The sequence below is a fragment of the Chanodichthys erythropterus genome, chromosome 2 (assembly GCF_024489055.1).
Source record: "Chanodichthys erythropterus isolate Z2021 chromosome 2, ASM2448905v1, whole genome shotgun sequence".
Taxonomy (NCBI): domain Eukaryota; kingdom Metazoa; phylum Chordata; class Actinopteri; order Cypriniformes; family Xenocyprididae; genus Chanodichthys; species Chanodichthys erythropterus.
The window spans coordinates 31,645,001-31,666,441 of NC_090222.1; the positions used below are offsets into that span (position 1 = coordinate 31,645,001).

Here is a 21,441-nt window from a genome sequence, read left to right on the forward strand (position 1 = left end):
TAGTTTTTTAGTTATTACATTAGCTAATGTTAACAAATTAGATATTGTAAAGTTTTGCCAAAAATGTAGACATTTATTTTCTTTTGTGTACCACATTTTTGAGTGATATATGCCAGTATTATATACTATAAAAAGTTATATATGCACATACTGTTATTATCTTACTATAGGAAAATTGTGGAGGAAAAATATCAAGAAAACCACCTTCGCATGCAAGAGTACAAGTCCAAAAATTTTCAGAAAGTCAGTGTGGATGTTTTAAAGGTATGTTGATAAGATTCCTGTCAGACATTATTCTTAATGAACAGATATGAAATCACAGCTGCAATTTGTATGTATTACATATCTTTTTTTAGCTTTTTATAGTGAGAGAAATGAGAAACTAAGAAGATATGCTCATCCCTGAGCAACTTTTGGTACAGCGTTTGTTTTTACATCTTTTCAATAGGTGAGAACTGAAGGAGGAGTTAACAAGATTCAACCGATTCAGAGTGAGACACCAAAGGGAAACTCAGAACTGGCGGGAAGCATTTCTCATCTCTCCAATAAGATGTGCAAGTCTTTGTCAAAAGATCATGGTGAGTGGTATTTCACTGTAACTAAAGGTCAAATGGGAGAAATCGTAGTTCTGGGTTGACACCTGGGCTGACATTAACAATAACCCATGGTTAAAAGCATTGCTTAACCCTCTTTCAGAATCACAAGAGTGAAACATTGCATTTCCGCGGGTTAAGTGGCCGAATAAGAAGATAAACCAGGGTTAAGTGTGGTATGAAAAGACGCTAAGTCGGAAAAGACAGATTTTTTTTCCACACATTGTTTAATTAGTCTTTCAGCAAGTATATTAAAGCAATTTGAAACCTAGCTCCCCTGAGACTTTCTCTTGCTTTTTGAATTACAAAATGTGTATCTGATGAAATTCCACCCATCACTTTCAAATCAGAAAGTTTAACTTTCTATCAGAAATTACTTTCTTTCTCTTCTACATCTTCATTAAAATTCATTGTGCTTGGCGCTCCAGTGCCTCTTTCTCCATGGTTTAACAAACAACAGATCCCAGAACAGAGTGAGGTACCATGAGCATTACACTGCACTGTCAGACACTCACACATTTAAAAGAGATAAAACAGTATTCCATTTTGATTTAAAAGTCAAATGATTCCCAGACATTTTAATGATGTTCCACCGCACAGATTTATCAGAGCATAAGTTGCCTGCCTTTATGAACAAATGATAAAGAAAGTAAGAAGCAGTTTAGTTTCATCCATTATTGAAGTTATGACCCCAGAACTCAAGCCTTTCTGCCATAGACTGTAATAAAAGATGGACAACACCTTCATTCTCTTCCGTTGTAAAAAATTGAAGCCGCCAATGTCCCAATATGGTACTGACATCTTTGAACCTGAGTCCGTGCAGTAGCGAGCGTGAAATGGAGCTGTGGTATCAAGGCCCCGCCCACATTCCAGCAGAATCGGTTAGTACAGTCAAAGACTATAGAATAACACAAGACGTGTCACTCGTATTGTTTTGCATGGGAGAAAGTGTAAACGCGCAATATGGTGGAATAAGTCCCGCCTTCTAAATAAGAGCCAATCGCCAACCGGTAAAGTCATCGCGTCACTTCAGCGGCCGTTAGAATCACCGGTTTCTATAGAAACAGTCAGACTCGCACCTCCGAAGAGACGCGCATTTAGGTCTGCGCATGCGCATTAGCGTGATCCAGCCTGAAAAATAGTTTTTTTTTTGTCATGATTCGAGTGTTTAGAAACTAAATTTATGAGCCGGTTGTTGTTAGATTTTATTGGTGATTTCAAATATGAAATTTAATTGTAAGGTTGGCAAACAGTTTTGGAGAATTTGATGTTTCCCCATTCAAAGAGATTGCATGATGCCCAGGATGCCCGAGAGGCGTTTCAAAGATGGCCGCAGAGTGAAATGACTTGTCTTAAAGGGACTTTGGTACAGTTTACTGCAGAACAACTCATTATGTTGCATAAAATAAACAGTTATGGAGATTAAAGTTAAAATTAAAATTAAAGCTTCTATCTCCTCCCAAAAATCCTGAAAAAAGTCTATTGGTGCCTCATTAACTACTTCGCTCAGAGAAGCTGTCAATCATGACATTACACCCCCATTTTTATAACATCAAATAACTAACTAAAAATAAACTTAAAAAAAAAAAAAAAAAAAAGAACCCTTGAAATTAAATTAACGTGATGAAAACAACCTAAAATCACAGAAAACATCTTTGAGCAAAAAATAATTTGAAATATAATTTGGTTGTTTAGTTTGTCTCATGTCCCATTAGATTACATGGAGAGGGTGGGGTATATGACCTATACTGCATCCAGCCACCTGGGGGCAATTGAAAATATTTGGCTTCACTTTTCAGGACTTTTTATCCAGATCCCAATGTAAATCAGAGATGGCCGACTGTACTAGTGTGTACTCATGAATTAGGTCTTAGTATGAGTCAACAGACATCTAAAGTAGACGTCTAGTGTAGTCAGACATTTAGAATGAGGCAACAGACTAGATATACACTGTGTGCAGAATTATTAGGCAAGTTGATTTTCTGCTCATATTTTTTTTCCAAGCACATTTTACCAATTCCAATCCACATCAATCTTAATAACTCCTATTAATATAATATCTCTGCAAGACGGACATTTCAGGATAAGAGATGGACTAAAAGTGAATTCCCACACCTTACTGCCAGATTGTGGAAGATAAATTCTTCAAACAGTGGTACAAGAGGATGTGGTGCTGGTCCTTCAGGAGTCACTCTCAAGCTGTCTGTCTATAAGGCCTATAAAAACCCAGTCTTCATGTATTTCACAACACTTTATCTTGTGATTATTATTAATGGGGGTCATTTTTTAGGATTCTTTAGTTAACCTAAGTCTCTGAGATCCTGACACCTTGCACTTCTGGAGACTCCAGGTAGGTTGCAGTTCTGAAAAATGGTGGCGCTGGAGACTAAAGGGTTCTTGATGGTTTCACACTTAATTCTTCACCTTAATTCTTAATTATTTTGCAGTTAACCTGTTTTTGTATGACCCCGCTGACCCAATGAGCATTTTGCTGTCCCTTGGTCATGTTTAACATTGAAATTTCTAATATTGCATTAGTATTGCGTCCTTCTCATGAGTATTTAATCATTTTTGAATTTTCAGTCTGAGTTAAATCTCTTTTTTGGCTCATTTTGCCTTTAAAAGAAAACTTGCTTAATAATTATGCACACCTTAATATAAGGCATTTTTCATTTCCAGCCTTCATTAACAATTATATATCACTTATAAATTATTAAAAACAATATTAATAGTAGTTATTAAGATTGATGTGGATTGGAATAGGTAAAATGTGCTTGGAAAAAAATTATGATCAGAAAATCAACTTGCCTAATAATTCTGCACACAGTGTAGAATTACATAAAGAAAGAGGAAAAAAATGAAAAGTTTTCTTGGAAAATATTACAGTCCGAAGGATAGATGCTAATCCTAATTTATGTATGTCGGTAAGGGTCTTCAAACTGGAAATATTTCCGCTACTGTTCAAAAGTTTGGGGTCAGTAAGATTTTTGTTTAAAGCAACCAATAATTTTATTCAGCAAGGATACATTTAATTCAAATTACAGTTAATACATTAAGTGACAGTAAAGAAATTTATAATGTTATAATTTCCACGGATGTTGCGATTAGTATTTTCTTTCCTATTGTGATGTACATCAAAGACAGCTTCTCGAATAAGAAAAATGTAGGGTGGAAAATTCAGCTATCTGAGAAATAAATTACATTTTACAATATATTAAAATAAAAATGTTATTTTAAATTTTATAATATTTTACAATATTACTGTTTTTACTATATATATATTTTTTTATTAAATAAATGCAGCTTTGGTGAGTATAAGAGACTTCTTAAACATTCTTAACAACCCCAAATTTTTGAACAGTATAGTGTTCATTTAACTCAGTTGACTAGTTATAGATACATTGTGGTAGATTTGAATACTTTCTTGTTTTAAAATTTGAACATGTGATTGCTCTGCTAAGACACTTGTGTGAAACTGACTGAAATCACTTTGGCTGTGTCCTAAACCGGAAAAAGGCTGCATTTGCATTTGTAGGCAGTATATGGAAGTGGGAGGGCATCAAAACACTTTCACACAAGTTCAATATTTGTGTCTCAACCTGTTTTTGAAAACAACTTAAATGTACAGTACATAATCTTTACTAAGTATGATATCCCTCAATCATGTGCATGTGGTTCAGCAGTTGGTGGAAAGTGCTGTCTTATAGATCGATTCCGGTCATTCATAAATATGCTATTGTCATTTTGCTTCCAGTTTCACTGAAAAATAAGCATTTTAGTCATTAAATTCTTGCTTGCTTGTCTAAAATGTCTTAAATCAATTTTTTTAGGTTTCTTCATACACAAAACGCTGCCTGCTGAGTCATTAGCAGATGGGCAGTAAGACAGATGCTTTAGGTTTCAGATACAGCCCTTGACACCAGTTGGTAAAAGTCAATGCAAAAAATGACTCGGAAAAGTGAAGTTACTTTGAGAATAGTTCCACTGTAGCATCATTAGTTTGCAGATGCCACATGGTTGATGTATTATTATCTAATGCAATGACATTCAGACATTTAAAATGTATCAAAAAGTGTCCAAATATTTTTATGGGTACTGTATATTATTAAGCCATGAATATCAGATAATGGTTTGTATTTATGTTTGTATTTATGTTAGGCATGTTTGATGGGTATCATTTGCTTCATTGATCAATCATACAATTGGCTTAAAGGATTATTCCACTTTTAAATAAAATTTTCCTGATAATTTACTCACCCCCATGTCATCACGCTATCCGTATTCCTCAAAACGCTTACGCCGTATGTCCTACACCTTCCCTATTCTACTTACGGAACGAATACGCTGCCAGTTTAGTTTTTTTTCCGTAAGTAGAATGTAGGACATACGGCGTAAGCGTTTTGAGGAATATGGAAAGCAGAAGCACGTGCAAGCTGTAAATTTGTGTTTATAAAGCATATACAGTCTAAAATGACCGATCGTTTCGCTAGATAAGACCCTTATTCCTCATCTGGTATCCTTTAAAGCCCTTTGAAGCTGCACTGAAACTGTAATTTTGACCTTCAACCGTTTGGAGGCCATTGAAGTCCATTATAAGGAGAATAATCCTGGAATGTTTTCATCAAAAACCTTAATTTCTTTTCGACTGACGAAAGCAAGACATGAACATCTTGGATGACATGGGGGTGAGTAAATTATCAGGAAAATTTTATTTAAAAGTGGACTAATCCTTTAAAGTGTTAGTTCACCCAAAAATGAAAATTCTGTAATTTATTACACACCCTCATGCCGTTCCACACCCGTGAGACCTTCGTTAATCTTCAGAACACAAATTAAGATATTTTGTTGAAATCTGATGGCTCCGTGAGGCCTTCATGGGAGCAATGACATTTCCTCTCTCAAAATCAATAAAGGTACTAAAAACATATTTAAATCAGTTCATGTGAGTACAGTGGTTCAGTATTAATATTATAAAGTGGCGAGAATATTTTTGGTGCGCCAAAAAAAATAACGACTTATTTAGTGATGGCCGATTTCAGAACACTGCTTCAGGAAGATTCAGACCATAAATGAATCAGTGTATCGAATCATGATTCGGATCGCATATCAAACTGCCAATGGCTGAAATCACGTGACTTTGGTGCTCCGAACAGAAGATTCGATACACTGATTCATTTATGATCCGATGCTTCCTGAAGCAGTGTTTTAAATCGGCCATCATTAAATAAGTCGTTTTTTTGTTTTTTTGACACACCAAAAATATTCTCATCGCTTTATAATATTAATATTGAACCACTGTACTCACACGAACTGATTTAAATATGTTTTTAGTACCTTTATGGATCTTGAGAGAGGAAATGTCATCCCTATGCAGGCCTCACGGAGCCATCAGATTTCAACTAAAATATCTTAATTTGTGTTCCGAAGATTAACGAAGGTCTTACGGATGTGGAATGGCATGAGGGTGAGTAATAAATGACAGAATTTTCATTTTTGGGTGAACTAACCCTTTAAGTTAATAAATGTGTGGAGGCCGATAACCAGATTTTTAATTTTGCCTTGGCTGTAAATATGTGCGGAATTTGATCTGGCATATTGCTGGTTTTAAATGACTCATTCTTTTACCACCATGATTATATGCATCAAGGGAAAGATAAGATATGGCCAAAACGCCTCCTTAATCGAGTTTTGGTATCATTATGATAAATCTCAGAGACATGTTTTCTGGAAGTCCTGAGAAGTTATCCATCAGTTCCTCCCTCTAATCACTTTAGATTCCTCTGTAAATGAGATGTTTTAAACGAGTGCAGAGCCACAGCTGTGCTCTTAGATGACTCGGGGTGAATTCACACTGTGTGATTTATCGATAAAGGACACCAGGGTGCAACCACTGTGAATCTGAAATACGTGTTTGTCTGAAATGTTGTATGTAAGTGGGAATATGTGGGAAGGAAAATCATGCGTGTAAGTATGTGGATCTGTATTATTAAAAACTAAAGAAGTGATACATTGTGGCTGGGTTTTGAGACTGATGGAGTCAAGCCTCTTGTCCTTGAATTTAGCTTATGTATTTATTATTTAGCTTCCATAAAAAGTTGTGCATCAAGTTATCTCCAAGACAAGGAAAACCCATCGAATGAATGTTAAAAGTAGTTTACTTGTATAGTTTACTTAAAATTGCCCAGCAGAAACACTGAGCAGGTTAACCTAGCTACATCATAAACAAAATCAAATGCTCTTCTGGGATGAGTGTATATTCAGATATTATTATTTTACTTCTCTTGTCATTTTGACAGTTCATAGTTTCATATTTGCATGTTATTCAAGGACCCAGACAGCCCTTTCTGTTGATGATCTTGAGATTGACGTAAATAAACATACGGTCTGATCCTGCTCATGTCTGCAGTTAAACTATAATGACTACACCAGGGACTCTGTGCCTTGGAAGGATGCAGTTCAGATGAATAAGCTCTGACAATAAGCACATTATGTGCAAACCTTGTCAGCATAATTGTCTCCAACCTATAACCGGCTCTCTTTAATTTGTTTGCATACATCGCTACTGTTAGTATTATTAATTAATACTCTTGACAGAGTCTAATTAATAATAGATCTGTCTGTGTGTCTGTCTAGATAGGTGCATTATTAAAGAATTTAGTTGATATTTGGTCACAGATAGGAATAATGATTTTAAAAAATTTGTTTTATAATCACTTTTATAAAGTTCTTTGTCTTTGTTTCTGAACCTTTATGGCCTTTTTAAAATGTGAGAATAAAATGTTTCTGGTAACAGTTTGAGAGACGCGAGTGGTGCGACGCGACAAAAGCAAATAGAACCCATTATAATCAGTGACACTGGATTGCAGGGTGACACGACAAATCCCAGACAGTAAACTGATGCCTGTTCTATTTCTAATGTCAAGTCCAGAATACTGCTCATGTTCAGTATAGACAGCCTCAAGCTGTTGAGGTATGGCATGGTGTGACCGTTGTCACATCCAGTGTAGACACGGTGTAAAGGTCATTTGCTGGGGCACTATTAAGAAACCTTGACCCCAGGGATGAGACTGTAAGTGCTCTCGGTATTTGGCTAAGAGAGTGGAAAGTAAATGGCAAGAAAATAGCTAATGGTTGGTGTGTCATTAACACCACTATTTGGAATCAATAAAGTTAGGAATAGGAGGTTTCTCTGAAAAATGCTAAATGTCTTCCATTGGGTTTTTCATTTATCTCCATTAAAATCTATTTTTAATGGATTCTAAAGGTAAAATAAGGATTTAAACTGCTTTAAGGATTTAAATCCTCTTCTTCAGAACAAACTGAGATTTGAGGTTTTGCCATAATTATATAGTGCCAAATGTTTTACAGAAGATATCACTTGTGTCTTTTATCTTCACTGTAATCCCAAATAAGAAATTGAGGTAATCAGTTACATCAAATGTTTTGAGTTATGATGTTCCAAATTTTAAGTAAGCAGAACTATAAGGTTTTGAGTTTGCATGTTTATTGCTCCTAACTTGAAGAACTGAGTTAGCTAACTCATACATTTTGATAGCAATAAACATAAAATATTTAGTTAATTAACTTTTTTTTATTTATCACTGTAAACCCTAATAAGTTGTCAGAACTCAAAAAAGTTGAGAAAGTCAAAGTTTGAGTAAGATTTTTATTTTGTACTTACTGTAACTTGTATTAAGTAGTAATTAGTATTTGAATACACTAATTTATATGTTTAACTTAAAATGATCAATGTAAATATTTTGCTAGCTATAACAAACTAATTCAGAAAATATTTTGTAGAAAATTAAGTATTTTGAGCGTTAAGGTTTACAGTGTTGTAAAATGGTTAATGGTTAAAGCGGTTAGTCTTGTATGGGAACACTGCTACACAAAATCCTGTTTGCTCGAAAGCCTTCCAACATACACTACTGTTCAAAATATTTTTTTTAAACAAAGTCCCTTATGCTCACCAAGGCTGTATTTAGTGGATCAAATAGTAATATTGTGAAATATTATTACAATTTAAAATAATGTATTTTAAAATGTAATTCCTGTATGATGGAAAAGCTAAATTTTCAGCAGCCATTACTCCAGTCTTCAGTGTCACATGATCCAGAAATCATTCTATGCTGATTTTGGCCTCGTGAAACATTTCTTATTATTATCAGTTGTGCTGTTTAATATTTTTGTGGAAACTGTGATGCATTTTTTTCAGGATTCTTTGATGAATTTAAAGTTCAAAACAACAGAGACATTTCTTGAAATACTTACTGACCCCAAACTTTTGAATGGTAGTTTATGTAAAGTAAGACGAGTAAAGCAATACAAAGAACAAACTTATACAATCCTTGGCAAAGTACAAACCAAAGTTCCACTGAAACGAGTATGAATCTTCCACACATTTTCTGTGAGGATGTTTCTGTATAAAACAGACATAAACAGAGTCAATGAGGCAGAACTGAGGTCTGAACACATGATCATTTGAAATGACTGAGCTGAATCACAGAAGCTTCCTGCACAGTGATGCAGTAGAATGCTCTTTCTGCTCTTTGCTCCTAATCCTCTTTACTAAATAAAACCGATCTGTAGTGTTGTAAATGTGCTCCCAGGGCTCTTTTCTTTAATTCTAAATTGCAGGTTGCTCTTGCATTTGGGCACAGCAATTTACTAGTTTAGACAGGCCTGAAAAACAGAGCACGGTGTGATAGGACACAGGCCTCTCGGGTTATTAAACCACAAAAAAAAAAAAAAAACAAGATAGCAAAAAGATGTATTTTATCAGAATACATGTTAATAAATATCTGTGAATAAAGAAAGATGCTTTTTGAAGCCAGATGGTGCAGTTACATCATCTATCAGCAGGGGCTAACTGAAAATGCTAACCAGCCAAACCATGACCTATTGGTAACAAGGGGTTTCTGTTCTATTTGTACTTGGGTGGGCATGTTATCCCTGGTTGTTGGTCTTGTAAGGTGGATCTTTGAAGGAAGCAGGTATAAATATGCATGCTGATGCATTACCGTTTTCTTTCAGACCGCAGGATAGTGCTCCTTTGGAGAGCTCTACAGAAGAAAATGAAACTGTTGAGACCATGAATGGGAAATCCCACAGAGTAAAGTACAGTCTAACACCCCTCTTGTGTTCCCTCCATCTCTCCTGCCATCTTTGTGTTGCTGATTGTGGAGGTCCAGTCGCTGGCAGCTGTCTAATAGAATCAGAGACATGAAACCGTAATCATCTTGGTCACAGGCCCAGGAATTAATGTGTGTGTGTGTGTGAGAGGTTGTCGGTGTTCATTTGTTCACAGAAGTGTTTGGTGTAGAGGTATTTTGTGAGCTCTTTTCTGTTTCAGAGATAAAACTGGCACAGATCCATTCACATTGTCTGGGTGGATGCTGAAAGTTCAGTGTAATCAAGCAGAAAATTTGTTTAAAAAGTGTTAATGAAAGGGGCTACCTGTCATATCAAAACATCGCTCAAATCTTTGCTCCTTTTAAATCGTTTCAGCAATCCCAGAGGATCCTCAGGTGGCGGAGGCATTTTACTCCGTGGATGAATTTGAGTCATGCTCGGAGGCAGATTCAGATGGAGAGGAAGACTCAGAGGATAATCTCCCCACAGACCCTTCCTGTCAGACATTTGGACAGGTGAGGAGAGATCCGCCGCCAGAGAGAAGCTCTTGTCAATCAGCTTTTGTGAATGTTTGATATTTACATTTAAAGATGTCTCGATAAATTGTACACACTGTAATTAGAGTCAGCAAAACAAAATAGTTTAGAATAAAAGGTTTATGAAATTTACAATGCAAGATATACACTCGTTTATTGTAGCTCTACAAATTTAAGTTTTAAAAATACATCACAAATTAAGGTACACTACTTTTAAATTTTTTTTTTTTTTTTTTTTTTAAAGAAAGTAATACCTTTATTCAGTAAGGATGCATTAAATTGATCAAAAGCGAGAGTAAAGACATTTATAATGTATCTAATAAAAAGTATCACATTTATTAAAAAAAAAAATACACAGGACAATGAAAAGCCATTGATAATAATAAGAAATGTTTATTGAGCAGCAAATCAGTATTAGAATGATTTCTGAAGGATCATGTGACACTGAAGACTGGAGTAATGATCCAGTTGATTCACAGGAATACATTACGTTTTAAAATACAATAAATAGACAAATAATTGATAATATTTCACAATATTACTTTTTTACAGTATTTTGGTCAAATAAATGCAGCCTTGGTGAACATAAAAGACTTCTTTAAAAACAATTTACGGACCCCAAACTTTTGAATGGTAGTATATGTGGACATAGAAAACAGTTATTCTAAATTGTAATAATATTTCACAATATTAATGTTTTTTGCAGTATTTTTGATCAAATAAATGCGGCCTTGGTGAGCATAAAAACTGAGCTGTAAATATGTATGGTAAATTGCTGTACTTCATATTAAAATGATTTTAAACATTTAATAAATGCTTTTATGACCTCACATGAATTGAAATACATAATATTTTAAAAATGTATTTGTTGCTATGCAGATTTGAATCTAAACTGCGTCTACCCATATATTTTAATGTCATATTTCCTTCTATCCTCAAGGTATATCCTCAAGTATCCTCTTTTCTTTTCCAGTGTCTTTTTGAATTATTCACACACTAAACTCATAGACACCCTCAAGTCTTAATAAGCTCTCACTGACAGGATCATCTGTATATGAAGCATGGAAAAGATGAATTCAGTCATATCTCACATGCACTCAAGTCCACAGGTAATCGTTAATGTACAGGTAATACGATACCACTTGTCTGCGGGATTATAGTCTGCATTATGTAAAATGCATTTTGCCCATAGAGGGTTTCTCAGCCAAGCTCAACCTCATTTTTGCAGATACTTTGTAGTGCTGGAGTGCGGTGGCATAACAGCAAACACATACGTTCAGATCAGGTGCGATAGAGCCAGGGGCTCATCTGGACTCACAAGAGATCACACACTACCTCAGCAGACTCTTAAAGCGGCAATCCAATACCAGGCTTCTGCACGATTTGATCAGGCCATTCGAGAATAGATTAAAACTATTTGTCACCATTGAGAGAGAAGGGAGAAAAAAAAAACCTCAGAACCGTGATGGTATAAGTATGAATCCAAAGGAGAGAGTGGAATAGACTTCTGCCCCAGTGAATGTTTGATAATTAGCTGGCTCACAGTGAGAGAGGAGCTGCCGGTATTTGTGCTGCCAGCCGTGGCCGGGAGAGATTCCCCGGAATGGAGGACAGAAGAATTGCATTTTGTAAATAGCTGCATAATACATAGCTGGTCCTTCTGTGATGGTATTTTTTCTTTTTTCTTTTCTCATTTCAATGTTTTGCACAGATGGCATGACTTGATACCCTTGAACTGCCCAAAGGCCTACCTTCCGACACATTGCACTTGTGTCTCATACGCAATGAATTTGGCCCTGCTTTCTGCAAACCAATTGCAGTTTGAATATGGTTTTTCATTCACAATATTTTGTTTCTTCAACCTCTGGCACTTTATTTTTGCAACTTTTCAAATGCATTTTTATGTATATATTTTATTGTTTTATCCTTGTCCCAGACCCAGACTTTGAAATCCATAATGAAAATATGGCATTATAGTCTAAACATTGAGTGAAATAATCATAAATCATTTCCATTTTATTTGTAAAAAGGATTTGTATATTAAATGTGCATAATTTTACTATACTAATATATACTAATATGAACTGCACTTCTGCAGGATTTATTAATCTTTTTTAATGTCAACATTTACTAATACATTATTAAAATCAAGAGTTGTATTTTAACAAGTTAATGCACTATGAACAGCTTTATTTTTAGTACACTAAAAAATAATGGTAACACTTTACAATAAGGTTCATTTGTTAAACTTTAGTTAATGTATTAACTAACATGAACTAACCATGGGCAATACATTTGTTACTGTATTTACTAATCTTCGTTAACGTTAGTTCATCAGTTGTTCATAGTTTGTTCATGTTAGTTCACAGTGCATTAACTAATGTTAACAAGATTTGAATAATGTAATAGTAAATGTTGAAATTAACATTAATAAAGATTAATAAATGATGTATAAGTGCAGTTCATTATTAGCTAATGTAGTTAACTAATGTTAACTAATGAACCTTACTGTAAAGTGTTACCAAAATAACTTAAAAAGAAGCAAATTTAGACACTAAAATACCGTTTTCCATTGAAACAGTAATATACCATAAAAACAAGGCATTCTGGGTAATATTATTTGTTGTTATTGAGAAAGTAACCAGGCTACTTTCTCAAAAATGACAAAATTTTGTTATATTACTATTCCAATGGAAAACAGTGTTTTACTGTAAATTTGTTTCCTTTTTTTTACAGTTATTTTTTAAGAAATATTAACACAGCTAGTTAATAGTTAGTAATACATTAACATTGTAAAGTGTTACCTAATTTGTATACTATTTATATTTATAATCATTTGTATACTATTATTATTATTACATTTTTTGTGTATTCATTAGGATATTTGAATCTTAATCTCTTGAATTTTATTCCAAAAATATTGTAAATGAGATGTGGAAATTAGCATTTGATGGAAATGTTGATGATGTTTCACAAAAAATGAAAGAAATATTCCTGTGATGAATGTATATTCACTTTTGGGCATTTTTATATCGTTTTTAAAAATAGTGAGAGTGTGAATATATTTTAGTGTTTATTATCTAAAAGTCCACAAGAGCAAAAGTGCCCATAGTTGAAGAAACACCTTATTATGTTGCTGATTCACCTTTGGTCCTGCTTCAGACTCATTCAGTCTGTATGTTCCTTGAGACTTTGATCACCAAGGTGAATGCCTCAAGGGAGTATAAAACCCTTCAGGTTACCTTTATCATGGTGCCACTTCCTCCCTCCAGGTCATGATATCATTTCAGGTTGGAGACCCGTTGATCCGAAATGGTGTTTATAGAACCTGAATTTCAAGTCCCTTGTGTGGCTAGACTGCCATTAGGGAGTCACGGTTTGATCTAATATTATAGTGTCTCTGTAAGTAGGTCAGAAGGAACATATGATGTGTTTCAAGCATCCTCTAACATACACCATAGCCTGAACATGTCCCCTTCATGTGTGTCACAGGACAGTGACCTGGAGGCCATGATCAGACACATGGAGAAAGTTCTGGATGGTGACTCAGATGGTGAGTAGATCTTATGGTCCTGGTCATTCCACATAAGAAAATGTATAAAACATTGGTGATAGGCCTGTGTACCAATACAACCCCAATGGCAGGTACACTCCATTACCAACATGAGATATATAGCATCTTTCTCCAATACTGACTGGCCAATTACATGAGAGGTCAGTGAGCAGACACAAAACTGCTTACTGAAGGTCACAGGCCTGTGAAAATGAAACATTCTTCTTAAGACGTGAGCACGCTCATTTAGCTCCATGCATGTAGAGTGAATGATCCATTTGCTAGTTTCACCCCTCTCAGTGTGTGATACTGAGAATTTTCTCTTGTTCCTGATGACTCTGGAGTGAGAATGACAGGAAGCCTGTTTGTCTGCTACTTGAAGCCATGGCGACATTGATTAGGTCATTCACATGAGGCTATTTACAGGCTCTGACCACATCAGTTCTATGCATTTCCTCATCGATAGAACTGAAGTATTTCTGTCCAAGTCTCTGTTTCTTTCCTGGTTTATTTTACCTACTTTGGTTTCAGTTGCTTTATAAAAATTGCCACCTTGACCCACATCAATCTCTCTAGTCTTTAATTTCTTTTTGATTTTTTGATTTTCCTAAAAAGTACATTCTAGACTAATATGAGAATGTGCAGCCATAGTAAACAGATTATTTTATTTTATTTTATTTTAATTTTATTTTTGCAGTACATTGACACCTTGATCTGTTTTTGTGTCATATTAAAACCTAACAATTTTTTGTGTAATGTTTGGTTTTAAAAGTATGCTTGTACATTTTTTTTTGTACAGAAATGCCACTTGGTATTATTATCAAATATAATTGCATTCATACATTTTAAAATGTGGCTTAAGCATACAAATGCTTTTTGTGGCCACTGAACTATGGACAGTATTTGTATTTATCTCCCGGAGTTAGCTTTTATTTGCTAGTTTGTTGATATGCATTGTGATATCTTTATTTCTTAGTAGTCTAGTCTGTCAAAGCCTATATTGTTAAAAAAAATATCCAGATAAATGACTAAATCCTCATATCAGGCCATATATTACAAAAAAAAAGAACACTGTTTAGCAATCCTCACTTCTAAACTCAGCTTATCTGCAGAGTTAGATAAATGATAGCCGTGTTAGGACAATGCATGATGGGTAATATCAGCCCAAGGTCGATCAGCCACCTTGTCAACACAATAAGTTTCAGATTTGCTCAGCCGTAAGAAAAAGAATGGATAGGGAAAAATAATAATAATAAAAATAATAATTTTCTTTGGCTGAAGCTCAAATTGGGAAGCAGTAGATTTGATTTCAGGTCATATTATCTGACTAAAAGGCTCTTCAAAAGATTAATGTGTATTTTTAATGACAGGTGAAATACATTAACAGGAAAGTGGTGCTATTCATTTTATGATTATGCTGCTAAAAGACCAACAATGACATTTATACACACAAACACACACTTGATGTACACAACACAATGCACAAGGTGCTCTGACACATGACTTCTGTGTCTCCTCGTCATCACCTGCTGACTTCTCAAACACACGCACACAATCTAGTTTGGCTTGGTGAGCCGTAAACGCACAACGCTGTGGCTGACAGCTCAGAAATGCAGCTTTCTGCTTGAGCTCCACTTTCACATCTCTGACTTCATTCAGCACTGGCTTACATAAAAGTGTGGCTAAAACTTTACCAAACCTTTTGCTTTATGTACTTGTGTAAAATGTCTTCCCTTGGTATTTATTGTCCTCTATTATTCTCTAATAGCTATGATGTCATGCAAGTCATAAATTCTGTAATATTCTGCCATGAAAATGTCCTTTTTATTAGAGATTTGCTCATAAACATTCACAATAAACCTGAAAAATATGTTCAGATAAACACATTTATTGCTCTGGAGTAGATGCACTGTGTTTTTGATTTTCTCTTTTTTATTATATTAATATTCTGCTTTCCTGCATCATAGACAGCATAGGGCTGTAATGACTATCTCAGTGTGATAAACTGAATCGATATGGATTCTTTTAGATTCAGCCCCTTACTTTTTAGAAACCCAAATCAATTTTTATATATACATACATACAGTGATGTTCAAAAATTCATTTTTTATGCTCACCGAGGCTGCATTTATTTAATGAAAAATGCAGTTAAAACAGTAATATTAACATTTAAAATAGCTGTTTATATTTTAAAATGTAATTTATTCCTGAAATGGCTGAATTTTCAGCATCATAACTCTAGTCTTCAGTGTCACATGATCCTTCAGAAACATTTCTTATTATATCAGTGTTGAAAGCAATTTTGTTGCTTAATATTTTTGTGAAAACCAAATACCATTTTCAGGATGCTTTTGTGAATAGAAAGTTCAAAAGTACAGAATTTTTACCGAATGGAACTGTAGTGTGTGTGTGTGTGTATACCTTTATGTATGTATGTATTTATGGATCAAAATGGATCTTTACAAAGTGTTTGTCATGCAGCATGTCTAATCGTGTAAGTATAGTATTTATTTGGATGTTTACATTTGATTCTGAATGAGTTTGAGGCTATGCTCCGTGGCTAAAGCTAACATTACACACTGTTGGAGAGATTTATAAAGAATGAAGTTGTGTTTATGAATTATACAGACTGCAAGTGTTCAAAAAATGAAAATAACGACATTCTTGTCTCCGTGAATACAGTAATAAACGATGGTAACTTTAACCACATTTAACAGTACATTAGCAACATGCTAACGAAACATTTAGAAAGACAATTTACAAATATCACTAAACATATCATGTTATCATGAATCATGTAAATTATTATTGCTCCATCTGCCATTTTTCGCTATTGTCATTGCTTGCTTACCTAGTCTAATGATTCAGCTGTGCACATCCAGACATTCTGCCCTTGTGTAATGCTTTGAACATGGGCTGGCATATGCAAATATTGGGGGCGTACACCCCGACTGTTACGTAACAGTCGGTGTTATGTTGAGATTCGCCTGTTCTTCAGAGGTCTCTAAACAAATGAGATTTATATAAGAAGGAGGAAACAATGGTGTTTGAGACTCACTGTATGTCATTTCCATGTACTGAACTCTTGTTATCTAACTATGCCGAGGTAAATTCAATTTTTGAATCTAGGGCACCTTGTGCATGGATAAATCATTTATAATAAACACTGCATTGTCACAACTTTAAGTCCAGAAACATATAAATTCAGTCAAGTGAAGTCAGTCTAAACTTTTGATAGTGTCTGATATGTATATGTATTGTGTGTGTTTCAGGAGCTTACGCAGAGGAAGAGAAGCCTCAGCTGGGTTCTCTGGGAGTGAGTAGCATGAACACCTCCATGGCTGAGGGCAGAATAGAGCGGATGAGACAGTGAGTGTGTCATCCTTGACTTGTTCAAAGCCATTACCTGTAAGAGTTTCTCTCATTCCCCAGGAACCTCACAATGAGTTTTATTCACTAATAATTTCATTTACCTATACATGATCAGAAACATTTTTTATGGACATCCTATCCTAGATAAATATGTTTAGTTATTAAGTTACTTTGTGTATATGTGTATACATATAAGGGCTGTCAATTTAATGTGTTAATTTAATTAATTTGTCATGGGGAAAAAAAACACTTTGAAATGATAAATGCATTTAACATACCCGTCCTGCCCCAGACTTACACAGGTTATCTTACATTTTATACAGTTGATTGGTCATGAACATGATACAGGGCAGAATGCAGTTAGAATGCCTCTAAAATCCAAGATATTGGGGGAAAATGCCCCTGTATGAGTTTTTGTCTCATATTTATATCATATGGTATACTGTAGTTAAGCAATACCACACAAGAGTAATGACTATCACATGAGTGCTGTCTTTTTTACCAAATAACATGAGTGCAAATGTGATATTATATACAACAGTTTAATTAATAAGAAGTTAATATTGTGTACCTACATACCTGTTTTTGCACAGTTTTGCCAAAGAAAATACTAGCTAAAGCCAGAGCCAGAAGCCAGAACTGTTGTGCATCTCTGAGCAAAACACTGTGATGTTTCTTTACAGACTGAATCCACATTTTCAACAAATCGGGTGAACCAACAACAAATGAAGAGTTTATTTGCAAAAACAGATAACTCCATTTTTATGAATTCTCACAAATCATGTTTTTTTTTATTGTGCATTCCAAGTAATAACAATCAAACTGCAGTTGGGCTGTTTTGATTAAGTAATGATAACTCTAAAAAATACAGGTAAATTAAAAAATTAAAATTCATTGAAAGTATGTTTTATATATATATTAAAAGTTTGTTTTTTAGCAAAAGCAGATAACTCCAACAGTCGTTTTTTGGCAAAAGCAGATAACTCCAACATTTCATGTTTCATAGTTAAACAAAACCCAAGTAATTGCATTTAAAACACTCTCAAACACACATGTGCACACAAACGCACACACACACACACCCACCCACCCACACACACACACACACACACACCCACCCACACACACACACACACACAAACAGATCGGCACACACGTACACACACACACACACGCGCGCACGCTCTCTCTCTCTCAAACACATACACACACACAGATCGGCACACAAGTACACACACACGCACTAATCCACACACGCACGTGCGCGCGCGCGCACACACACACACAAGCAAAAGGACAACCAATTTTTCAGCATGTAAGTCGTGTATGATGTACAAGGACTTACAGGAGTCGAAATCATAAATCCTCGATCACTTTTAGTGAGCTTTGATAAAACTTCCCTCAGCTAGCGCGTCTTTTTGAAGTGACTAGAAGCCTTGTCACCTGACCTGAATACTGCGCGCTGATTCGCTAAAACGGACTTATTGGTTTCTGTCTGTACACAAACAAGGGCGCTTGTCGGCTTCTGCTGTAAAACGTGAACTTGCGATGCCTGAAAGTGGGCAAAACCGGCTCTTCTGACAAAATTGATTTAGGGTACAGAACGTGCTATATATGGAGAATAATGCACAGCACTTAGTTCATTTTTTTAAAAAATGGCGTTTATCGGTTTTTGCAAATGAACTCTTCAAATATAGAGAGCCATATACTTAATTCCTGAATGATTCAGCCGTTTAAACGAATGGAATGAATGAATAACTCAATGATTTAATCATTTAGACATTTACCACCACCTACTGGCAGTTGTAGTTTCTTATTTAGAGTATCATTTAATTAAAAAAATAATTTAATATTATCATATTAATAAAATACCCATATGGATTCTGCCATCATTTACTCACCCTCATGTCATTTCAACCTGTATGATGTAAGTCATGCAGGTTTGAAATGACATTTTGCTTTAAAAGCCCCATTATGGACTGCTTCAGATATAATCCACCTGCTACTGCAATCAGCATATTGTCTGACACTGTTCTATATTTGAATCTGTTTGTCTTGCTCCAGAGGCTCCCAAAACCCCATCCTGCCACTCTTCTATCCCCAAAGCCCGAGTCTGATCTTCACAGGTCCAGGCAGATGTTTGGCCCCGAGCAAAAACCAGCATGAGCCAAAATGCTGAACTCTTCCAATGATTTATCATAGTAGAATCAGAAAGCGCGTCACAGATAATTAAAATGCATTTTTAAAAATGTCATTAAAACAGTAGCATTGGTTCTTGATTGTTTTATCAGTGATCATTTAGCAGTTTAATGGCTTTATCATTTCCCTTTATTTCACTTTCCTTAAAATTGCATTCATTTCCCAGGACAGCTTCTGGTACAGATTTCCTTTTTGTTTATCACCGTTCCATGTGTGATGCAATTCAAGCGTTAAATGAGCATGGTATGAACATTATATGAGCATTATATATGAATTTAAAATTAAATTTAGGGGCCTCTGGACAGTATTTCCTAATGTGAACAAATGTCTGAAAGCACCGAAATGCATATTTATTGGTCTTTCTGTACACTGTTGTACATATCAATATCTGCGCCTGCTGTGTTAGTAACCCAGTAATCTTGGTAACTCCCTCCTGTGGTGTATTTAGCTAGCTATATTTTAATATGAGCTTCTGCTTCTCCATTTGTCATTTTCTCTCGCGTCATTTTGTTCAGCTTATTTTCTCATTTCTTGTGTTGTTTGTGCACATCTTTCTCTCCACAGAGCTTTTTTTTTATTCTCTTCTTCACTGTCGTTATTATCTCCACAAGAGCAGAAAAATTCTTTCCTGCAAAAGTTTGGGGTCAATACATTTTTTTGTTTTGTTTTTTTTTTTAAGAAATGAATACTTTTAGATATAGCATGGATGCATTCAATGGTTTAAAGTGAAAGTAAATACTTTTACAGTGTTAGATGTCTGTTTCAAATCTTTTGAACTTTCTATTAATCAAAGAATTCTGAAAAAAAAAAAAAAAAAAACGATCATGGCTCAAAATATTAAGCGACTGTTTTCAACATTGATATTAATAAGAAATGTTTCTTGAGCACCAAATCAGATAATCAGCATCAGCAGTGATACTGTAGACTGGAGTAATGATTTAAAAAATTATAATAATGTTTTTACAATATGACTGTTTTTAATTTATTTTTGATCAAATAATAAATGCAATCTTGGTGAACAAAAGAGACCCCAAACTTTTGAATAGTTTTGTATTTTCTTTTATAAAGATGGAATTACACTAGAAACTAAACACTATTGCTATGGCAATCAAACAATTCTTTAAATTCGTACTTATGAACTGTAATTTATTGTTATCATCTTTTCTTTTCATTGTATGTTTCCAGACCCTACTGTACCATTGCATTCCAAACCAAACCATACTACTCTGTACATTATATAGTGTGCAGTACTGTTCCGTACCGCACCATACTCCAGTATTAGCTCGGTAGAGTCCTATGTCTTCCTTTCAGCATGACTGCAGAACCTCTTCTGATAGCAGGCCGAGTCTGTGGCTCCCCTACTGAGTGTGGGCTGAAGATATTAATAACAGAAGCGCTCTTCCTGTGAGGGCAGGAATTAGAGGCTGTCAGCTCCCTCTCTGCAAGTCTCATAAGAGCGTAAAGATGAGGAGGAGGGAGAAGGAGAGCACAGGTAGCAATTTACAGCAGCTGCATTTTCCCAACGCAGCCTCTCGTCAGCTGTGCGGTGATGCTACAGTCGTATTTTTCCAGATGCAGCTCCCATTTCTCTCATTCAGAGTGAATTAATTCTCAGGTATTTGCAGGTGTTACTGATGCTAATGCTGAACAAGTAAAATCATCTTACTTTGTAAGTTGGTTTCTTCAGTTCAGTCACTTTTCAAGTGAAGGAACTTTCAGGAAAATAATAATATGGAAAAACTTTTCTGTCTTTTTTTATGTTGAAGCATAGATTATAATAGCGTTAAGCTTGTTTTATTCTGTTTCTTTACTTATTTTAAAGTATTTACCTTCGTTCATCTTCAGAACACAAATTAAGATATTTTTGATGAAATCCGATGGCCTCCATTGCCAGCAAGTTAATTTATACTTTCAGTGCCCAGAAAGCTACTAAAAACATATTTAAAACAGTTCATGTGACTACAGTGGTTCAAACTTAATATTATGAAGCGACGAGAATACTTTTTGTGCACCAAAAAACAAAATAACAACTTTTCAACAATACCTAGTGACAGAC

The 21,441-nt window shown here is 35.0% G+C and overlaps 1 protein-coding gene across 1 annotated transcript in view; it reads left to right on the plus strand.

The window, feature by feature from the left end:
* Window positions 1-21,441, plus strand: part of nek11 (NIMA-related kinase 11) — a 74,236-nt gene that overhangs the window by 43,770 nt on the left and 9,025 nt on the right. The window contains exons 10-14 of the mRNA XM_067396159.1: window positions 171-264; window positions 449-578; window positions 10,101-10,240; window positions 13,754-13,814; window positions 17,087-17,183. Of these exons, the coding sequence (XP_067252260.1) occupies window positions 171-264; window positions 449-578; window positions 10,101-10,240; window positions 13,754-13,814; window positions 17,087-17,183 (522 nt within the window). The remainder of the gene's footprint in view (window positions 1-170; window positions 265-448; window positions 579-10,100; window positions 10,241-13,753; window positions 13,815-17,086; window positions 17,184-21,441) is intronic.